The sequence below is a fragment of the Cryptomeria japonica genome, chromosome 2, assembly GCF_030272615.1.
Source record: "Cryptomeria japonica chromosome 2, Sugi_1.0, whole genome shotgun sequence".
NCBI lineage: Eukaryota > Viridiplantae > Streptophyta > Pinopsida > Cupressales > Cupressaceae > Cryptomeria > Cryptomeria japonica.
Window position 1 is genome coordinate 317,004,977 of NC_081406.1, and position 22,816 is coordinate 317,027,792.

The 22,816-nt window shown below is 37.4% G+C and overlaps 1 protein-coding gene across 1 annotated transcript in view; it reads right to left on the reverse strand.

Annotated features, from left to right (window-relative positions):
• The window catches only part of LOC131027221 (proteasome subunit alpha type-2-B), a 67,567-nt gene extending 45,054 nt beyond the window's left edge, over window positions 1-22,513 (reverse strand). The window contains exons 1-3 of the mRNA XM_057957228.2: window positions 21,923-22,513; window positions 21,719-21,795; window positions 17,259-17,323 (exon numbers count right to left, since the gene is read on the reverse strand). Of these exons, the coding sequence (XP_057813211.1) occupies window positions 17,259-17,323; window positions 21,719-21,795; window positions 21,923-21,963 (183 nt within the window). The 5' untranslated portion in view covers window positions 21,964-22,513. The remainder of the gene's footprint in view (window positions 1-17,258; window positions 17,324-21,718; window positions 21,796-21,922) is intronic.
• Between the last annotated feature and the right edge of the window lie 303 nt (window positions 22,514-22,816).

Consider the following 22,816-nt stretch of genomic DNA (forward strand, 5'->3'; position numbering starts at 1 on the left):
CCAAATTTCAAGTATTTTTTAATTTAAGGTAATTTTTCAGGAGCTTTGCAACGGTGCAAATGATTTATGACTTTGGCGTCTGAATTTTCTAGAAATTGCAATTTCTAAGAGGTGCTGCTCACTCATTCTCATTTTGGGAACTTCCAAAGCTCCATTTGGGCTCATACAAGCTACTTTTTAGGTGCCATTTTTTAAGTGCATATTTTTTGCATGCTTCACAATAATATCCTTAATTTTCTCCCACTATGTACCTGAATTGTAGTTTCAATAGTTTGACCTCTTGAGGCGTCTATATTCACTGAAATCAAGTTCATTGTTGCATATTTGGAAAGTGGCAATTGTGAGCACAATAATTATAAAGTGTCACAATCATATTTTGTTAGGAGGAATCTCTTGATTGAATGATTTTGGGAGGTGCTCTTGTGGTTAACATTTGCCTTCGTTGGTTTGACCTTTTGATTGGTCTATTAAATGGCTAATTTGAGGGGATAATCATGGGTATTTCATAAGTCTGTCATTTTGTTATCATATTGAATTAGAAAAAACTATAAGTTTTTGTGAGATGGAAACCCAAACCATTTCAAGTGGCTTCATCTCTTGCCCCATCTCTATGGACTTGTTCCTTGTCATGTCCCCTCTTTAGTTTGTCTAGTAGAGACATGTGAGTTAGCCTATTATGGGGTCTCGTAGGCTGGCAGTGGTGGATAGAGACTCATGCAAGGTATTCAGTATCCGGAGTTGGCATTTCAGACAGTTTGAGGGCCATTGGGAGCAGTTCCTTGATTTTAGGGAGATTCCCTATTTTTTAGGAGGTTGTGGCAGTTCCCATATTGGAGGTTCCACAGGACCATGTCATGGTTTCAGTTTCAGGGAGTTTGGGTGTGTTTCCTAGTTTCTAGGAGCATCCCTAGATTTTAGGGATGGGACTGCCAGTTAGCTCAGCTTTTCCGGCATTGGTCACTGATAGGGTTTGGCTTGGAAAGGAAAGGAGATATAAAGAGATGAAGACCAAATTGTTCATTATCTTTATCACAATCAAACTTATTTTTGTGAATTAGCTCTGAGTGAGCGATTCTTCATCTGGGACGCAAACCCCAAGATCTGGACTGTCTGGGACGTAGCCCTCAGCAGTTATTGGCATTGGATTCTTTAGGCAGAGTGCATTGTTGACAGAGATTGAGTACACCATTCTTCATTGTGGATTCAGGTGCAGAGTAAGGGTTTCAGCATGGCAGATTGATTCTTCAGCTTGGGCGTGATCCTTGCAGCCTTAGGGCCGCCATTTTCAGCAAGTACATCCCACGTGGAATGTAAGGAATGCATGTATTCAGCCTTAGAGGTATTCTTGATTCATGATCACTATTCACCTTTCAGTTTGGCATAATTGTTGGATGTAAGTTCCTTGGATCTGCATTGGAATTATTATTTGGTTTTACAAATCAGAAATCTGTCTGGTACAGCTTGTAGCAATTCTGAATTTGGCTGTATTTTCTTATTTATTTTCAGTCTCCTTTCATGTTTACTGTTCATTATTCATTACTTGTTTGAAAATTATCAAAAAACACAAAAAGAAACAAACCTTCTGCAACTTCTGTCTATTCTCTAAAACCATCAAAGGAATCACAGGAAGATATAGTTTATTAATTTAAAAACTACAGCAGATCAGCAAGGGGATCCATCAGGGATCTTTCATTCCTAAACCAAGTTCTTTTTGGCAAAAGGACACATGGGATGACATGAATGAATATGTCCTAGGATTGACAACAATGAATATGTCCTAGGATTGACTGGTTGTTATAACTTATGTTGATAAGAACACCATGACGACCACCTCGCACATTGAGTGTCCTCTTGCCCTTTGGACCAAAATAGGGGAAATATATGGAGATCCAAATAAAGCTTCCATTCCTAGAAGATCTTGCTATAGACCATCTTCTACCCCTTGATGTTTCTCCAACATATGCTTGTGATATAGCTAAGCAACTTGCTCGATGGGAAAAGCTTGAACATTGTGATGAGATAGAGACTTTTCTTGATGCTTCTTCTCCTCCTCCATAGACTTCAATAAATTCTCCAACTTCCTTGACTCTATTGCATATCTGGAGGTTTCATCTTTTTTATCTTCAAGATAGCATTCTAAAGCTAAGGACTCAACTACTTCAGCACTACAGATTTCATCATTGTTATCATACTAAGCATCCAATGTGGACAATACACGGTGGGATGAGAAGTGTAGTCCAATGGCATGCGCTGAGATACCAACATTATCACATATTGCTTCTATAGAATTCAACATCACTCCTTCAAGGGCTTCTAGTGGTTCTTTGCAGTAAGACCAGCCTTGTCTTTCAGAGACAACTCACTAGGATAAGTACTATAAAAATATTTCAAAAAAAAAATCGTGAGTCCCTATTTGCAGATTTGAAGGACATCATTGAGGACTTAAGAGTCCTTTTCATTGACAATCACAAAGCTATTGTTGCCTCCTCATCTTCTTCGAATGTCACAAGGTTACATTCAAGCCCTCTTAATCTTTCTCCACATATACATTCTTCTATTGTGGCACATTTTGTAATTCATAAGTCCGTAAATTTGACTTTGTCACCATTGACACCTTATGCAAAAGTATTGAGTTTTCATTAGTTCAAATCTCTTACATTGATTGAGAGTGTATCTAAATCAAGCCCTTACACGGTACCTAATTTCTCTCACCAACATTCATCACCATTCATTAACAATTTCCACAGGGCCTCAACCACATTGTTGGTACCTATTCTTCATCTAATCTACAAATGGTTTTGAGAGGCCACTTTTTTGGTTAAGCCCGAGATTCCTAACTGAATTGTGATACCTTATGGCACTAGCATAATGACACTTGAGCAGATTCTGAAGACCCTCATCTTCTGTCTTCTTCCCTCACATTCCTAAAACGGATAAGAATATCTTCTACATACCTTGTTGAGTATATTTTTCCCAAGTGAAAAATGTTTTTTGATGATCATGGATCATCTTCAACAATCAGTATTGGGCAACTACCATCAGTGCAAAAGACTACACTTTTGGGAAGGGCTGCATAGTCCTTCATCTTTTCTCTCTTCCAAGTGGAGTTTTTCCTCACATGGAGTTTTATACTTCTTACTCATTTGAAAGAGCATTTTGTACATGGGTACTTAACATGACTGCACATTTGTAAGGTGTCCCATTTATAATCAATAGCACTAAGTTACTTTCGACATAGTTGCTTTTAGCAATTAGACAGAATTGCAAGCACTTTTAGTTAGGAAAGTGGAATAAGGCAATAAAGCAGCTAGCTAATTGAGTGAACTGGCAACCTAGGAATAGCAATTAGATAGGCAGTGCTATGGTTCCTTTCAGTTAATGTTACTCTTTGGAATAAGGTGGCTGAGTCATCCGTCTTTTAGTTCAGCACAAACTGAGTCTTTCAGGATTTAGCAGTTCTTTCAGCTGCTTCCAGTTAATAACATTGATGGAGGGAATGAAAAGTCCAATTAGCTGTCACAAACAAAGGTGTGATTAACTTTGGTTTAGGATTGCAGGAAACATGGAATAAAAACAGCACTGGAGGGAAGAGTAGCTTGTGAAAATTAACAGCCAAATAACTCAATTCTTTTCCAGGAAAGTCACGCTGCCTACAGCAATTTTGGTGCTTGGAGATGAAAACCTTCAATCATGGCAACTTGATTTCTTGGGGACAAACCCTCAAGAAGCAATCAGTGGTATAAAGCAACAATAATATCATGTAGAGTGTCCAAGATCATCAAGGCAATTAGTTTGCACACTGCAAAGTGTCTAGAATTATCAAAAAAAATCATATCTATATGTTGGGCATGTCCAGTGAATTGTAATAGACTAGGTGATTTCCATTCAAGTATATGTGTTTGCATAAAGATAATATTAAAGAAAAAAATATATCTATTGGTAGTCTTTCTGGGTTTGTCTTTCTATGTGCATTTAATTTTGGCTTCTACAACATTTGTTGGGACCCATTTCATATTTTTACCTCCCTCGGCCATGCTTACTGAGGGTTGTTGACGCATTCTATTTTCCTTGCATCATGTAGCTTGCGCTTTCCTTGTTTGGAAGAGATGTACTACACGTGTGACCACATCTTCTATTATTCCACATTGGTTGTACATTCACATCTCTTGGTAGTGTATCTATATATACCCATTTTTTCTCTCATATAAGAATCTCATCTCATCCATTGTATATCATTGTACTTCTCTTGTAGACTTGTAGTTGTATCCTCAGTCTAATGGAACAGTCACATGTTGCATCTTCATTTTTGTTTGCCATTTGTTGCTTGATCTTGTCATCAGATTCTAGCAGGTTTTCCTGATCAACAAACCTCATAGCCATGTTGATATCATTTAGGACTTCAATGCCTAGAACAAGCATGAATAATGAATTACAGGCCTGGAAAGAGATTATTTTGTCGAGTTTGTTATATAGCAACTAGTTCAGTTAACAAGTAAATAAATAGCAATAAGGAATGCAAATATTTAACTTAATGAAAATGAGACCATTCCTTTCAACTGTCCTCCATAGACATGTTATGCCATCTCTCCACATTTTCAGTGGATTTCTTTCTTTGAATGAAAAATGGATTATGGTCTTTTTATCCGTCCTTTTTGTATTTCATTTTTTCTCTTTATTCTATACTTCGTAGCAGAAGACGTCTATTTAGGTGCCACAAGATGTTAAGAAAAATATTTCCAGAGATGCAATTTGGCGACATCTTTGTGATTTCTCTTATAAGTCACCTTGTCCCTAAGGTGTGCATGCACATGAAACAATTCACCATACCCCAAGATGAGCATTTTAAAACTTTCAGGTTCCTGTGCTTTGAACAAATAATGATCAATAAAACCTCAAACCATGCAAAAGGTATATTCAATCAGTCAAGAAAATGAAAATGCTAGCAATGCTTTAATTAAGTTCAAATTCCAACCAAGTTAACTTTTAACATACCGTGATAATGGAGGTGCCAGGATAATGGAAAACAACCTTACACCATCACATTATATGATAAAATTTAGAAGCTACATTTAATCAAATCTATAGCCTCCAGATTGTTGCAATTCTGCTAAGCATAAAAATTGTAAAGAATATCAAAATGCCTTAGAAACATAAATTTTGTTCTTAGGCTTTCGAAATCTAGGAAGGCATCAAACTCTTAGGTACAAATCCTTGAATGTGGAAGAAGAGCTGAGCCATTTATATGTGTTCTTAGTGCAGTCACCACAATCATTCATCTTTACTCCTTATTAAATGTCTTGAACCAACCCAAAGCATGTAAACGCTATGAATTTTAAACCCAAAAAATAGTTGACAAATATGATCCAACCATATTGTTGTGACCATTTCACACATTGCCCCATTAGAATGGGGACCCCCTTTTTTTGCTTTAGGTTTTGCTTTCTCTTTGCTTGTTTTTCTCTCTGCTTTTTAGGGTTTTGAGTGAGTGAGTGGTCTGCCTAGGTTGGCTAGATTAGGGCTAATCCTTATAAGCTCGTTTTAGGGTTTCTTTCAAGCTGAGTCTAGCCTTATTTTGGGGAGTTGTTAGCCGTCTGCCTGAAACCTCAAGTTTACCAGAGTGAAGCATGCCTTTCAGGAGAGTCAAGTTGGTTAGATCAGGGGACAAGGAGGATAGGTCTCAGGTCAGGTCTAGATTGAAAGAGGGTTTTCTTGTCAGGGTCCTGTTTGTTTCCCTCTCTAAGTCAGTTGAGCAGAGCCAGTGAAGAAAAGGAGTTGGTTTGATCAAGTTTGATGGATGATGAAGCGAATCAAGGTAACATCTAGTTTGAAAATATCAAATTCGCTCCTGACCCCTCCAGAGGGTCCAGGGCGAAAATCCTTGTAAACCTCTTTTTCTCCTCATTTTTTACTAAGTGATGCTTTCTAGGGCATGTTTGGAGGTGAATTGATATGTTCTTGCCTGGAGAGGGATTTGATTGTTTTTTGAAGAGCAAGATGATGCCTGAAAGAGGATTTTCGCTCCTGACCCTTCCGAAGGGTCCAGAGCGAATTTCATTCTAAACACTATTTCTTGCCTTGGATAGACTTGCAATCTTGTTCCTAGCTTAGAAAATGACCTAACTTTGCCTGATGAGGTGGTTTGAAACATGAAAACTGAGCAATTTGACCTGGAATGGAGATTTCGCTCCTGACCCTTCCAGAGGGTCCAAAGCGAAAATCTTATTTGAGCTTATTTCTCACTAACTTTGGCTAAATTGTGATGTGCAGGGTATCTGGGGAGGAAGATTGGACATCCTGGTTGATTTGGAAGCATAAGTAAATGAAGAATTTTGGACAGAGAGGGAAATTTCGCTCCTGACCCTTCCAAAGGGCCCAGAGCGAAATTCCCAAAAGCTCTCATTATGCAGTGAAGAAGGTCAAGTTTTTGGCATAAATGAAACAAGAACAACTTGCTTTTGCCTCCTGAAGATGTTTTGACTTGGAAAAATGAAGGATTTTGCCTAAAAACTAAATTTCGCTCCTGACCCTTCCAGAGGATCCAGGGCGAAAATTTCTCTAACCACCTATTTTTCTTGCAAAATCAAGTCAAGTTTTGGTTTTTATGGCTTGGATGAGAGAAGAGTAGTGTCTTTTTTCCTTGAGAGGTGAAATCAACTTGAAATGATGATGAATTGAGCCTGAATTAAGAAATTCGCTCCTGACCCTTCCAAAGGGTCCAGAGCGAAAATCTCTATAGGAGGTATTTCTTGTCTTGTTTGGTTAAATTGATGTGTCAAAGGCATGATGAAAGGAAGAATGAACATGTTGAAACCCTTGGGCATATTTAGAAGTGATGAAAATGAAGGATCCTGGCCAGGAAAGGCAATTTCGCTCCTAACCCTTCCAAAGGGTCCAAAGCGAAATTCCTTATAAACACATTTTTTAGCCTTTCTTGGACATGAAATTCTATTCCTAGCACAATGAAAGATGAAATCCCACTTGGCAAAGAAGTTTCAAGGAGAAAAAATGAAGGATTTTGGTCAAGATTGAGAATTTCGCTCCTGACCCTTCCAAAGGGTCCAGAGCGAATTTTCTCAAAATCACTTTTTGCTATCAAATTTTGCTAAGTCAAGTATGGGATAAGGTGAAACATAGAAAGAATTGCCCCTGGGAGTGAATTGAGGTTGCAAGAAATCATCAAAAAGTGAAGGAATTGAGCCAAATGGTGAATTTCGCTCCTAACCCTTCCAAAGGGTCCAGAGCGAAATTCCTAAAAACACCTATTTTCTTGCAAGGTCAAGACAACTTTTTAGTTTTTATGGCTTAAATGGGTGTGAGGAAGTGTGTTTTGCCTTTTGAAGATGATTGAGATTGTCAAGAGGAAGCAATTAAGCCTAGAACATGATTTTCGCTCCTGACCCTTCCAAAGGGTCCAGAGCGAAAATCCTCAAAACCATCCTTTCTTCCAAAGTTTGGGCAAAGCTACGCTTAGACATGGGTGTGAGAAGGCATTTGAATTGCCTTGAAGTGGAATTGGATTGCTAAGAATGCAAATTTTGATGCCAAGAGGGAAATTCGCTCCTGACCCTTCTAGAGGATCCGGGGCGAAATTTCCAAATCCTCCTATTTTCCTTGCAGTTCAAGATAAGATTTTGGTTTTCAGGACTCAAAGAGGAGTAAGGCATGATGTTCTATGCCTTGGAAATGATTTGAAGTTGAAAGGATGAAGGAATTGCCCTAAAACCTAAAAATCGCTCCTGACCCTTCCAGAGGGTCCAAGGCGAAAATCCTAAAACCAACATGTTCCTTTCAAGTTTGTGCTAAGGCAAGACTAGACCAAGGTAGAAAAGGCCTTTGAGACCACCTTTGAGTAGATGTTTGTTCCAAAAAATGATGATTCTAGGTCAGAAGAAGAAAATCGCTCCTGACCCTTCTAGAGGGTCCAGGGCAAAAATCTCAAAATTCCCTATTTTGCCTTGCAACAACAAACCAAGCTTGGGTGGAGTGAATGAAGAAGACCATTGCCTAACCTTGAGTGGAGGATTCAAGACAAAATGATGAAGGAGTAAGCCTAAGCAAGGAAAATCGCTCCTGACCCTTCCAAAGGGTCCAGGGCGAAAAACACTAAAGTCACCTTTTCGTCCAAAATTCAAGTAAAACTAAGCCTGGACTTCAGTGAAAGAACCCATTTGGAATGCATTGGAGAGGTTTTTGACCTTCAAAAATAAGAATTTTGAGCTCAGGAGAGAATTTCGCTCCTGACCCATCCAGAGGGTCCAGAGCGAAATTCCCAAAAATGCAATATTTCCTTCAAAGTTTTGATGAGCTAACCCAGTGATGGAGATAAATGAACCCTGGAGATTGCCTTGGAGGAGTTTAATGATCAAACTAAGGTGAATTTTGGCCTAAAATGTAAAAATCGCTCCTGACCCTTCCAAAGGGTCCAGGGCGAAATTCACATTTTCACCTAATTTCCTCATGAAAAAGGATAAAAATTTGAAATGCAAGACTTTGATTAGGTCAAAACAAACATGAGCTCACCTTCCAGGAGATTTTGGAGTCAAGAAATGAGATATTCAGGACCTAATTGGAAAAATCACTCCTGACCCTTCCAAAGGGTCCAGGGCGAAATCATCAAAAAACCTATCATTCAACCTTGATTGATTAAGTTTAGGGCAAATTGCAAGATTGTAAAGACAAAGACATGGAAATTTGCAAATGTAGGTTGAGAAAATTTCAATTTCATCAAGAGAACAAGCATGGATAAGGGGTTCAAACAAGTCTTGAAGTGAATCTAAACCTTCATCACTTTGAATATTTCAAAGCCTAAGGAGAAAGGAAATTTCATTAAGCCTCAATCAAACCTCCATATTCCTAAATTTTCACCAAATTTGCCAAATTCAAGGCATTTGGGAAGTTGGATCAAATTCACATGAATTAAGGCATTTGTAATTGAATCAATTAATTCTAAGCCTTAAAACAAATGAAAAAAAATCCACCTTGGAGGCCTTGAAATTAATTTTAAAATTTAAAAAAATAAAAGGTGAGCGCTCAAGTTCATTTCTTTGCTTTTACAAGCAAGTCGGCCCCCTTTTAAAAGGGATTTTATTTCATTTTATTGCTAAATACCTAAGTCGGCCTCATGAGGATTAGGGTGAGCGCCCTATTTAAGGGAGATGCTTTGTGGTGAATTCAAATCATTCATTCATTCCTTCTTATGCGAATTTGAGGAGCAGACTAGAGGAGCGAATTCTAGCAGATTGGAGGCGAATTCCTCGCTATGTGTTGGAGGCTAGTGAAGGTGAAGTTCTTTTGAAGGCTAATTGAGGTGTAGTTCATCCAAAAGAAGGCCAGAAATTCATTTTTTGTCCAGCAAAATCTGATCTTCTTTCTTCCATTTTCCAAGGTTCATAGTTAAGCATTCAAGAAGAGGTATGAAGAATCAAATTGTTTGAAGTTCTTATTCAAGACTTATTTTGATTTCATAGCAATCTTTTAAAAGTATAAGTCTTGAAAATCTAATTTTCATTCATAATTAATTTGAGAATATATAATTCTTGTTTTATCATGTCATTTTCAAATTAATGTTTTGAATTATTCCCTTGGAAGGTCTTAAATTCTATGCTTTAAGGTATGATGCTTAAAGACTAATTTTAAATTTTTGTGTAGGCATCAAATGACGACCCCCAAAGCCGGAGGATCTACTAGTCGGCAGGCTCTCATCAAGGAAGATCAGAGGAGCAACGAATTGGAGACTAGGATCGTGTCCAAGTGGAATAATATCGGAGACACCAACTTAGGAAACTTCAATGTGAAGAAGTTTCGAGAGATCCCCTACATTGGCAAGCCATCACCTGTTGCGAGGAGGATAATTGAGAGTGGCATCATCAACGCTGCAGGTTTCCCTCCCGCAGTCAAGTGTCATGAGTTGATGATCGAGTGTGCCCACCACTATGACTCACAATCAAGGACGATCGTAACCAAGGACGGGAACATCTTAGCCTACCTTTCAGAAGAAGCTATAGACGAAGCTCTTCATCTTCCGGACCATAAAGACATGATCTACAAGAGCTTGGAAGGAGCAAGGTCGATCTATGAAGATGATCCTGAGTCTTGTTTGAACTTCATCAATAAGAATTGGTTGATCAAAAGTCGGCCTCGCCTGAACAAGATTCCCAATACACCACATAGGATTGACTTCCAGAAGGAATACAGAGACTTGATAACTTTGCTCAATCGAGTTACAGGTGCTTCTCAAGCCTTCTTCTTCGACAAGTGGATGTTCTTCTTCATACAAGTGATAGTCCAAGGAAAAGGAATGCTTCATTGGGCCAGAATCATTAGCAATTGTCTGGACGTACAGTTGAGAAGGCTAAGACCCACAAAGTCATTCCACATGAGCTCATATGTTATATATGCCTTGGTCAGGAGTTTCGAGTATGCAGGGCTACCTCACAGAGGAGTGATTGGAAGAGGACCCAGAGAAATAAGAGTTTGTGATTCTTATGTTCAATTGCATCATCCGCCTAGAAGTGACTACAAGTTAGTCAATGACACCTTCACGATGAACATTACCAGGATATTGCAAGGTGGGATTCACAATCGACTGTCTCTGGATGCACAAGAGCTTGTGAAGAAGCATGGTGCATGGTTCATTCAGTTTCAAAAATTCACATACATCAGAGTTCATGGGTGTCCTTCACCTCCCTACATGTTGCCAAGATATCCAACAGACAGGATAGTACTACTTGAGGTGACTAGACAGTTGGCAGCTTATGCGAAGGCATCCAGACACAAGCATGGAAATGGAATTCCCGTGCCCATCATACTAGGGAATTCAGTCGAAGTGTGTCCTAACACTCAAGCCGTGGAAGATGCAGAAAAGGAATTATCTCTATACTCATTCACATCCTTTGCCTCGAGAGAGATTTTTGACCCTCATGGTTATATGGAGGAGACAGTCGGCAAGAAGTACAAGCACGAGTTTCAGGTGGAGGATTTTTGGATGAATGTCCCAGGCGATTTAGAAGTCAAAAGAAAAATGCATTCCAGGCTACCCTTAGATTTCATCAGGAAATGCAAAGTTTATAGAGTAGCCGATCAAGCCCAGGATAATGGTAGATACCTCCAGTCATCCTATGAGAGAGAAGACAAAGAAGTAAAGATAGATTGGAATGAGCCCGAGGTTTTAGACTTGAGAGCTTTGATGGCTCCCGTTTTATCCTGCACTTGCAGATGGGTGGATGTACAGCATCAAAAGTTGAAGGAGCAGAATGTATCTATGACATTCACTTTGGAAGCAAGACCAAAAGAAGGAGAAGTAAGTGTGAGTGAGAATACTTCTCATTCCAAAGGCTCAAAGAGGAAAGAAGGACCTGAGAAGAAAGAACCATCCAAGAAGAAGCTAGAAAACGAATCCTGATCGCCCACCAAGCACATCTTCTAGGCATGAAAAGGAAGCAAGTCAAGGGGAAGATCAGAGGCAGGTAGTATATGAAATTGATGAGTCTATGGAATCCATGGTATAGAATGATAAACAGGAGAAAGGACAAACACCTCAGCATTCATCAAGTCAATCTCCCCAAGTTGGTGCTAATGTGCAACATGAAGAAAAGAATGATGATGAAGCAACATCTCCTTTCCGGGAAGATAGACCACTACCTAAAGAAATACAAGTGAGGGAAACAAGATCTGCCATTCCTGATTGGCTGAAAGAGAGGCTAACCAGGGTAGTTGTGGTTGAAGAAGAAGAAGATGTGTTTGACTTGGAAAGCCTTATAGGAAATTCTCATGAGGTAATGGAGAAGAAGAAGGCCACAAAGATGTCTAAGGTAATTAGAGATGAGACAGGATCCAGGAAAGTGCAGGTAGCTACACCAGTGGTAGACAAATATGAGGATGAGATTCTTGCAAAAGAGTATGACTTAGAAACATTTGAGCTTGGTCCACTTACCTCTGAGCAAGCGATGGAAGAAGCAACTGATTCATTTGAAGCACTTAAAGACAAACTTAAAGAAGAAATGGAAAAGAATAAGAAGCTTAAGAGGGAGGTCAGTGCTTGGAGGAACTATTTTAGTCATCTTAATCAGCCCTTGAGACATCAAGATCTAGCAGTATCTCCTTTACAAGCACTCCCTCTTGAATCAGTAGGTGAGGCAGAAAGGGTGAAGAGCTTGGTTCAACTTATGAGTTCTTGGATTGATAAATCTCACAAGGTAGCCGTTGAATTTGCAACAAGAATGATGAAGACAGTTCATCGAGCTATCCAGGTCCTTGAGATTATCCATAATCTAATGATAACTGTAGTTGCATTCACTCACAATAGAGATGTTATCATCCCAGTCTTACAAGTGATAAGAGAAACACCAAGACGGATTCTGGCACAAGAAAAGATAATGGATGGAGGAACCCATAACCTCCTACAGTGGTCAGCTCTGCTCCAGATGAAGGAGGTCCTTTTTGAAGACGTCAACACCAGATGCAGCCGAGTTGAAGGCATCATTCATCCAATTCAAGATAAGGTGTTTGAGGTGTTGTGTACCATTCTTGACAGGCGGATCGAGATTGAGATAGATGTGGACATCCAAGAGTTGGAGGATAGAATCAAGGTCATCTTTTGCAAGAAAGAGAACATCATCACAGATAAGCAACGAGATCAAATGTACACTACTATGTTCCTGATTGAGAAGACCAAAGAACTTGAACCTGGATGGGAGACAACTCTTCTCACTGCTTTTGATCAAGTCCTTCACTTGGAAGAACGAATGAAGAATCTTCCTGAGATTCCCATTGCTGAGATTGAGGGAATTGTGTCCAGATTCATTGAATATGCTAAGAAAGAGCATAGGAAAGGGAACAAAATTCTAGATGAAAAGTTGTTATAGGATGATGTGGCAACTTAATTCCTATTGGTCTATGTCTCCTCGGTATTTGTGCCAATTCTTTATTGGCTATGGATTAGTGATGTTTATCTAAATGGGGACTTTTTTGTAACAAACCCTAATTAGGGTTTAGGTGTCAAAATCTCAGCCGTTGATCTTCTTTTGATCCGGGCCATTCATTGTATTTGAGGATGCTATATATACCCTCACTCATTTCATTTTAAAGAGTTAGAAAGGTTAGAGAAAAGAGAGAGAGCTTAGAGAGAAGAAAGTTAGAAAGTAGTTGTTGTAGCAAGATTGAGTAGTGAAGAAAGAATTTTGAACAATTGTTGTCCATTTGGCTATGAGATCAATAAAATATTGAAGTTATGGTGTTTTATTGCAATACTTGTGGCTATCTTCATGATTGTTTATCTTCTTGAATCACTCTCAGTTGAAATAGCATTTAAATTTTAAGTTTGAAAGACGAAGTGTTGTGCTTGATCTTTGATAAGATTCACATTCCAAACCACTAGCTTCTTACTGATTGTGAGGACGCCTTGTGTGGTCAACTGGAAACATTGAGATTGATTAAGAATTCAATCATTCTTGGAAGTATTGATATGTATCTCTATGATACTATCTATATCCTTGATGATTTGAAAGTTATTGAATCCCCTTAGAAGATCGCATCAATTCCAGTAGAGTTGTAATTTCTTGGCGAAACTGAAATTGGTAGAATCTTATCAAGTCTAGTCTTCATTGAGTCATTCTTAGGATTAGTTCAAGTATTCCCTCCGTGAAACCCTTATCTTTTGACTTTTTTTTGAAATCTGTTAGTGTTAGGAAAATCCTGTTCCTGCATTTGGAAAGAAAGTAACACGGACAAGCTTTCTCTGAAAGTACGTAAGGCCCCTTGAAGAAACAGCATACACAACGACCACTGGTGCTTATCCACACGTAGAGATCCTACAAAAAGAACCTTGAAGTCATCCCGATTGATCCTTTCGCGACATCTTCAGCATTCGGAGTCAAGAGAGGATAAGATACCTCTGGGTATTTTATTCTGTGTTTTGGTCATGTACAAAATACACATCAACACATATCCATAGACATCTGTCTTATTCTCACAGCCATTTGTGCAGGAATTCTGATCCAAATCTAGTTTGATACATACGATCTGTTTCCTGCTAGCATACAAATATATGATTACTTTCAACTTCAAATAATAGCATAATATTTTGAATATGCTATTAAACTTCTGCTTTAGAGAATTGTGACTCTTGTCCCCTAGCAATGTCCATGTGGAGCAGCAGCTCTCAATTACTAATTTTTTTTCTCTATCTATACATCAGAATATTAGCAATTATCTTTCTGATTCAAAGTACTGAATTCTTCCAACGTCATTTCATTGTTTGCGACGTCCCTTGTCAGTCAGCAAAGTGGAATTTTTAACTGAGATTACCTAGGTGGGATAATAAAAATAACTGCATCCAAAAACCTCCAGCTATCTAAAAGACCACCCAAGAAATGCCCCAAGATTCGTAGAAAACTAGAATCTTCCAAACAATAAAGACACGTTAGCCATTGTACATCTGATTTCCCACATTTGCTACTAGAAAATGAGAACCATTGAATCAGTTAAGAAGAGGGGAAGCAGAGTGCAGCCATATGGCAGATCATGTCAAAGTTAAGTGTTTGATCTGTTCCCAATCCTCCCCTAATTATGGAGATCATATAGAACAATCTTTTTCTGTTGTTGACTTTGTTACAATGAAGAGCTAATCTCATCAGCATGCCCTCTTTAACAACACCAGGCCTGGAAATTGACAGTCTCTAGACCATGTTTCAAGGTTATGGCCATATACTACAGTCTAACTTTCAGATGACCCATAAACACTTAAAGGATATAAATGCAGTAAACTGTAGATTTGAATAGAATTGTGTAAAGTAAACCAAAAAAATTAGCCGGTGCTGTATGATAAGGAATAGGAGAGCACAGGCAGAATAGAATCCTCCTTAAATTCTAATGGTTGGTGATAATGCTAACTTCAATAGCTCGTGTTCATGCCTGAGTAACAACCATTTGTTAACCCAAAGTTGACTTTCTATACATAAAATGACAGTAGAACACCATAGCCGTCAATACATTTTGATTAACCGGTAAAAGTAAATGCAAATTCCAATCCTGCCCTAAACCACTAAAGTGCCTTTCTAAAATAATTTTATGCAAATAGTTTTGTCAATGCAAGCCCCTAACGATCTACTCCAACCAGACAGAAACTGATCACTTCAACTTTTCAAAAAAAAACACCTTCTCCCATCTGTGCAACTCCTCCATGGAAAAACAATTGGTTCAGTGAGAAAAATCGAGCCCATTGAGATTTTATAGCTCATTTTAATCAGTCATATTTGTATGTCGTGAAATTGAGCACCAATGAATGACTGTTTTGACACTTGCTCTCTTAGGCTCAATCACTACCATACATTGATTGTATGTAATCAAATTGGGCACCAATGAATGACTGTTTTCACCTTTGCTATCTTAAGCCACTAACTACCATACATTGATCAAGAAAACCATAACCCCAATGAATGAAGCGCCCTATGACAATGTATTTTTAAGTCTTTAATCATGGCTTTTCTCACGCTGCTATACACTCAAAGGTATCCATAGTTACAAGTCTCTCCAGATACTAGGCAAACTAGCCAAATCCCTAGGCCAAGCTAGGGCATGCAACACTCACAGACTTGACTGGAAGTCAAGAGACTTACTAGACTTGCCAGGTCAGACTTGGTTGCATGAAAAAAAACCTCAAAATTGGAAAAAAATAACCATTTTTTTAAAATAATTTTCTAAACTAAAAAAACCCAAAAACACATAGTTCAGGCTTAATTACTACTCTATGGCCTCAACACTCAATTTTTTTTAATGATTTCGACTCTGGATTCTTGAAGCTTAGTTGAAAATGATAAAATTATTGAAATTGACATGTGCCATTAAAGTCGTGGCCTCAATGAAAATTTGGACCTGGTGGTAGGGGTTCCACCACTCAAGTCCACCCTATATCGCACTGGGGGGTGTGTAAAGGGTGTGATCCCTAGACTGCTAGGGGCTATCACCCCCAAACACCCTACTTTAGTTTTAGAAAGCAAAAAATAAAAATTGTTTTTGGGCTGCATTGAAGGAAGAAGCAGCATTTTTTCCCCTTTAATTGGCTTGAACTACCAAAAACAGCATTTATCCCTACTTTTATAAATTGATCAGCATTTTTTATTTCCTGATTGAATCTCAAAAATTGAATTACAACTATAGTTTTGATTTGCCAAGTCAATCCAATCCTAGGTATTTCTACAATGGCTGCAACAACATCAAAAAATTGTCTAAGATACAAGCACAGGACCCCCCTGTAAAGCTAAAGATGTTGGGTCAAGTGATACAAAATCCTCTCTACCATAATTCATGACTCCATGTTGTGTTTTTTGTTTCTGATGCCATAGATATAGTAATCCATGAATTCCATACACCCAAAAACTTGAGAATATTTATATGTTCAAAAAATGTTGTCTCCTTCAGCTCAAATACGCTTTTCTAATCATTTGTTCAATGTATGCTTGTGTATGTGATCAAAGTAACTTGTAATTGATATAAAAATTATCTCTTTAATGTTGATTAAAAGCGCGCATAGAAAAATCTTCTAATTCCTTTAAACAACCCTATATTCATGTTTTCTTCAATTTCCTAAATCTAGGTGACAAGTCCAAGTCTGGTAACTACGAGGTAAATAAACCCACTACCATTTCTTACTATGGAAATTTTCTAGAAAAGAGAGATGCAGATCAATTAATTAATGTCTCCCACAATCAACGTTCCACAGAGTGCATCCACTGCCCTCACAAGAAAGACATTAAGTTAGATAATATTCGATCCTTCTCATCAGTGTTATATTCAGAAAGACACATGAAAGCATGCTATCACAATTTTGAACCTTTACTTGGATAAACATACTCTTTAATGTTGATTAAAAGGATGCATAGAAAAATCTTTTAATTCCTTAAAAATTCTCTATATTCATGGGTTTTTCACTTTCCTAAGTCTGGGTGCCAAGTCCAAGTCCAAGTCTGGTACCTATGAGATAAACAAAACCCACAACCTTTTCTTAATAGGGGAATTTTCTAGAAAACAGTGCAATTAATTAATTAATGTTTTCCACAATCAATGTTCCACAGAGATGCATCCCTGCACTCACAGTAAAGACACTAAGATAGATAATATTCAATCCTTCTCATGAGTGTTATATCACACATTAAAGCATCTATCACACTTCTGAACCTGTACTCTGATAAACATGATGCAGAAGATGATATTTCAGCTTTCCTACTCTTTTGAATATTATCACATCAGAAGTAGAATGTTACCGAGGACTCATCAACAAGTATTGAAGGCAATTTCTTCTCTGTTGCAATAACAACTCCATTTGCAGCTGCACAAAAAAGGAACATATTGTCATTAACATTTAATCAAGCCTTTCTTTGCATAAAAGTTGTATCGTGAATTTTCTTTAAATGTCAGAGGTGTCTAATCCACCATCCATTGACCAACCAAATACGTGTGCAAATCAATTCACAACCACAGAAATCTATGTATTGACAGGCTCCTTAACACATTTTTACCAAATTTCAGAAAAAGGGAAATGTTGAAGTAATAAATTTGAAAAGCAATATACAAGATGATTGAAAAATGAGTTGAAAGATTTGGAAGTTTCATGTTTGAGTACCAATGTTTGAGGAACTAAATTACCATGATGAACCAGCTTCTAGCTAGAATACTGCTAGATTACATTTTTACTTGAACAATAAATCTATATGCTATCATGATACCAGAAGCTATATAGAATGTAGATCTCAAATGTCTGTCTCACTGTAATATGTCTCGTTCTATGGTTAGGATTGGTTTGCTTAACTTTCGCAAGTGACTTTATCATGATTGGTTTTATTTTAGCAATCCCAGAGTTAAAAAGAACAGTTCACAGATAAGACATAATTTAGAATCAATTATAAAAACAAACATTTATTGTCACTCATATTAATAAATAACGGAACTAAGCAATTGTGAAAGGCTTATTGTGTAAGGTACACAGATGTATCATTGCAATAAAAACATTTATGTCTCAAACAATACTACAAGTATGTTCCCGCTCAAGCAACTTAAGAGATTAGCTATTTGTTTCTAAAGCTTCCAAATAACTATTGCGTAACATGTAAATTTTATACACACTCAATTAGGTAGAAAAACATACTATCAAGGATAGAGAATTTTCCAAGTGCAATATCAATATAGCAGAGAAAAACTAATTAATTCCCCCTAGAACATTCTCTCTTTGATAAAGTTCCACCAAGTTTCTAGGACAGGGACAGCTGGGGACAAGGGAACACATTTCAGGGACAAATTTTTGGAGGCCATTTTTGGGGACAGCTATTAAAAAAATAGGGAAATTTTCAAAATGTAGAGAAATTCAAATATCCATACAATAAAATCGATAAAGCATTCATCATATACATTATAGATCCTCAATACATTACATGTACAAATAAATGCCCAGAGGCTGCAAGTTACAACTACAAATTGACCAAAACATAGAAAATATGCTGCTAACCTGAGCTTGCAAAGAACTTGTGCAATCAATGAGCCTATCTTCATTGTCTCAGAATTCTAGTGGTTGACACAAGCAACAAAAAGTTCCTAACTTCGTATTGAGATTGAAAAGGAGGCTACCTGAATAAGACTGAAATCTCTGCGTTATATGTTGCAAACATGCAAATTTGTGGCTGCCAAAACCACTAAAAACTGTTGTTTTCAGTCAAAACCATCATCTTGAGACTGAAACACCACCTTAAGAGATACAAATGGAGCTTGAAATCCTAGATATTAATTGATGATATCAATTATCCACAATCCATCATGTTTTGTTTTGTCTGATTTTATCTTGGAAACCCTGCTATTATGCCAACTGAAATGGTTGAAAACTGCTTTCAAATCTTGCAAGGTCAGCCGAGCAACATGCAACTGTCATACACCATAAAGGAGCTTGAAAATCTATTGTGTTGCAACCAAAATCTCTTATTCAGGGCCAAGAGTGGTGTGGAAGCCCACAAAAGAACAATAAAATGTATTTAATTAATTTGGGGATTTTTTTATATTGAATGTAACTGCTAGTCATCCCCCCCCACATAACCCCTGCATTTTGTAGACATTTCAGGACATCGGAGCCAAAAAAAATTGATCAAGGACGGAGGGGGGATGTTTCTAATATCAGTTTTTAGTGATTAAGATTGTTTGCAAGTGTAAAAAACAGGAAATCTGAATAGTGACATTATGTTTATACCTGATTGTAAAATTTTGTCATCACTACGAGACACTAATGAGTCTAACTGAAGTGATTATGATATATTTATCTGTCATAGAACAATTCATGTTGTTATTGCTCTTCGTCAAGGACAATAAACAAGGGTCAGTAATCCCATTCCAGATGCAAAGACGGAGTTTTAATTATCAAAGTAGGGGTGAACTACACCATTCCTCTGATTGCCCGAAGCTGGGATGCATAGGCAGGTCACATCAGGTGAGGCTCAAAGAACTAGGTCACATCTAGGTCCACAAGCATCCAACGGTTGGTCAACCCAAATCTATTGTTCTTAGAACAAGTTGGAAATCTTGCTTACCTTCTCATGTTATTTTATGACACCAATTTGAGTGAATGTGAGATTATATCCATCGAATGCTTGGTTTGTAAGAAATGGCATTTGTGTGAGATTATTCTAGTTTGGTAAAAGGTGACATCTTGATGTGTAATCTTTAGTTTTCCATACTTGGGTTTTGTTGAAAATTTATGGTGTGGCTCTCAGATATTAAGAGCCCAATATATATATATATATAACTGTGTGTGTGTGGCTAACCAAGATTGACAAGTGGCATGGTTTTATGTCTAAGGCATGCGGGTTTGTTGATTAACTACCCTAGGAATCATCTATGGACTGAGGGTAGAGCTGGCTGGAATTAAAAAGCAGTGAACAGCCATGAATAGGATTAAAGGGACTCAACCCTGCAACTGTGTTGCAAGGGACATACCTCTGTTTGATGATAAACACTCACTGTCAAGTTATTTGAATTAATGCAGCAATACATTACTGTACCATATCTCACTATGTCTGAATGAGATTCAAAACAGCATATATGTGGGGTTCTTGTTACCCTGAGGTTTCTTATCTATGATGGCATAATCATTGAATGGTGGTATGAGGTTATTATTAATATTTGTTATTACTCTTGTTGAATGACAAGAACAATAATATCAACCTGGTATCCCAAAATAAACCTAGGCTTTATGATTGTGATATATGCCTGATATCATAGTGAACCTCAAGCTACAACATCATTGTAATTGTGTTATGTCAGTAAGTTGAGAACATGCAGTATTCTGACAATTAATATCATTAATCATATGACAGCCATACTTGAGATGGAAATAACAAACACTTAGGGATTACCCTAACTTATAATGGGAAAAGAACTATGTTTCCAACCATCAAATTATTGTTCAATTTGATCCCTTGTATGAATCTTCTGAATGAGGATCTTCAATCTCAGGACATTGTTCATCAGTTAACCACTTTCAGACATCTGCTAGCCTTCCTAATGGAATTGTTAAAGTGGCTAGGCAGTTTTGACACTATAAAATTATCATGGGATTGGTAGGGAAATAAATGGCTGTCCCCCTTATGAAGTGTTAAAGACCTCAATCAAACTAGACAATACAAAATCAGGGTTCATAATTGGGGGATGTTACAATATGCCTTTTGTATGTACTGGCTTTTTTAGATTTTTCCTATTTGAATTCGTTCCTTCTCTCTTTTAATTTAATTGCTTCTCAGTTTTGGTTTTAAGTTTTTATATTCAATTATCGAGTTCCTTTTACAATTTAGCGCCCCCAAATATTTATTGTAACTTGTTCTACTTAAGTCCTATCGACCTGCTTAAGTCACCTGTATATAGATAAAAGTCATTCTCCCTTTCTTTCTTCTCAAGTTCATAGACTTTTTGTAACAAGCACAAATTGTACCACTAGCAGGAACACAAAGTAGCTTCCTACATCAATATTCATTCTAAGCCTAGTCCCCACACTTGCAATGTAACTTAACTCTTACCGTATTCTTTAGCACTAGTAGAACCGTCCAAACTCCATTCCCCAACTTGAAACACTTTATCTTTATTGGAGTTACTACAATTTCTTATATTTAACCGTTTTCCTATTTACTGGCATATGATCATTTTCGTCCACAATAAAACGAAGGTATTCGTTTTCATCCATAATTAAAATGATAATGTTTGAACATGTCAACACATCTAGACCATAGAGCTTTAAAGCATAATACCTACGTCTAGAATTGTATAATGAGTATTTAAACTGTATACAAAACCTGGTAGGGTTTAACAGGGCCGCATTTACGTTTCTCTCACCCGATTATTCGTTACACGTTCGAAAATTTACACGCGTAAACAAAAACCTTCAAAAAGAATTTTACATGGTTGATAACGAGCACTATTTGAAAAATCTCGTAAGGTTGGCTTTCTAGGGCTTAAGGCTTATTCTACGACTTTAAACCAAACTGTTTTATGTAGTTACGCATGAGCATTGCTTGCAAAAGAGGGAAAATCTAAACAATATTATTCCTTCTATTCATACTGTCTTGAATTTCAAGTTCATGCCATAAACCTGAGCCTCAGCAGTTAGCATTTGCCAAAGAGGAAAAATAACACAAAAGTTTATACTTTAGTTACAAATTATAAACTAAAATACTCGTTAAAAATTGAAAAAGACCTTTAATTCCCAGCGATGTTTGACCAGAGCCAACGGCCATTAGAGCATGCTCGATCTGTACAAGCTTTCCGGATGGGCTGTTTGTGAACATCAAATGCAACAATATTGCGCAAAAATACATTAAAAAGAAATTTAAATATAATAATACTGTGAGGAAATGGTACAGTTGAGAAAAAAACAGGCTTAAAAGTTAGAAGAAAATACCTGAAAGTGGTGAGGGAAAATGAATACTGACTGTCTCCCATTGTTGACGAGTGCGGAGGAAAAAAAAAGACACGAGGAGATCAGGAAAACACAAATTAGAAGTTGGGTAAGCGAAACGATGGATGTAGAGAGAAAAAGCGTTACTTTATTCTCTCATATATTGCAGAGAAAGATGTTGACCACTAATCTTAAGAGTTTCCGTGTCACAAGAATAAGATTTCAAGAATAATTATAGGGTTTTCAAAGTCTGTGTCACGGTTGAAGACAGGGCTTTCAGTAATTGTGTTTCAGCAGAAAGTTTTAATGCTGCAGCATTCAGACAACGTAGTATTTCAGATATAGGGTTATTTGCCGAAAAAGACACCCTGGCCAGCGAGCTATAAGTGAGTTTTCTGGACGTTTTAGAAGAAATGCTAATTACTATTCAATTGTACAGTCGCAATTAGGAAAGGAAAGGGTTTTTTATAGTCTAGGATGTCAGCAATTTGGGTTAAAGTAATGTGGGAGGCCAAAGATGAATGTAGAGCTTAAAATCATTGAAGTGAGATGAACCTGGAGTTTAAAATGGTATTTATAGGTTCAAGTGGTTAATAGGGTTGAGAGTCATCTAAATGAATCATCAACAATAAATAAAAGTGAGACTAAGTTAGAAAATACAATTGGAGATCTTTGGGATTTTTGCACTATGAGTTAGCTATAATGCAATGTTGTTAAAAGTCAATTCAATTTGAGTCATAAATACAAAGTATTTTTCATTTTGGTGCAGTCTTTGGTTCCGTTGGAATCCCTATCCACCGCAATTTTTACAAAGACTAGTTATGGTTATCAGCATATCATTTTCTATTATTTCCTTTAAAGAAGGTTTATTTGCAGCTACTTCCAAAATTTCCATTA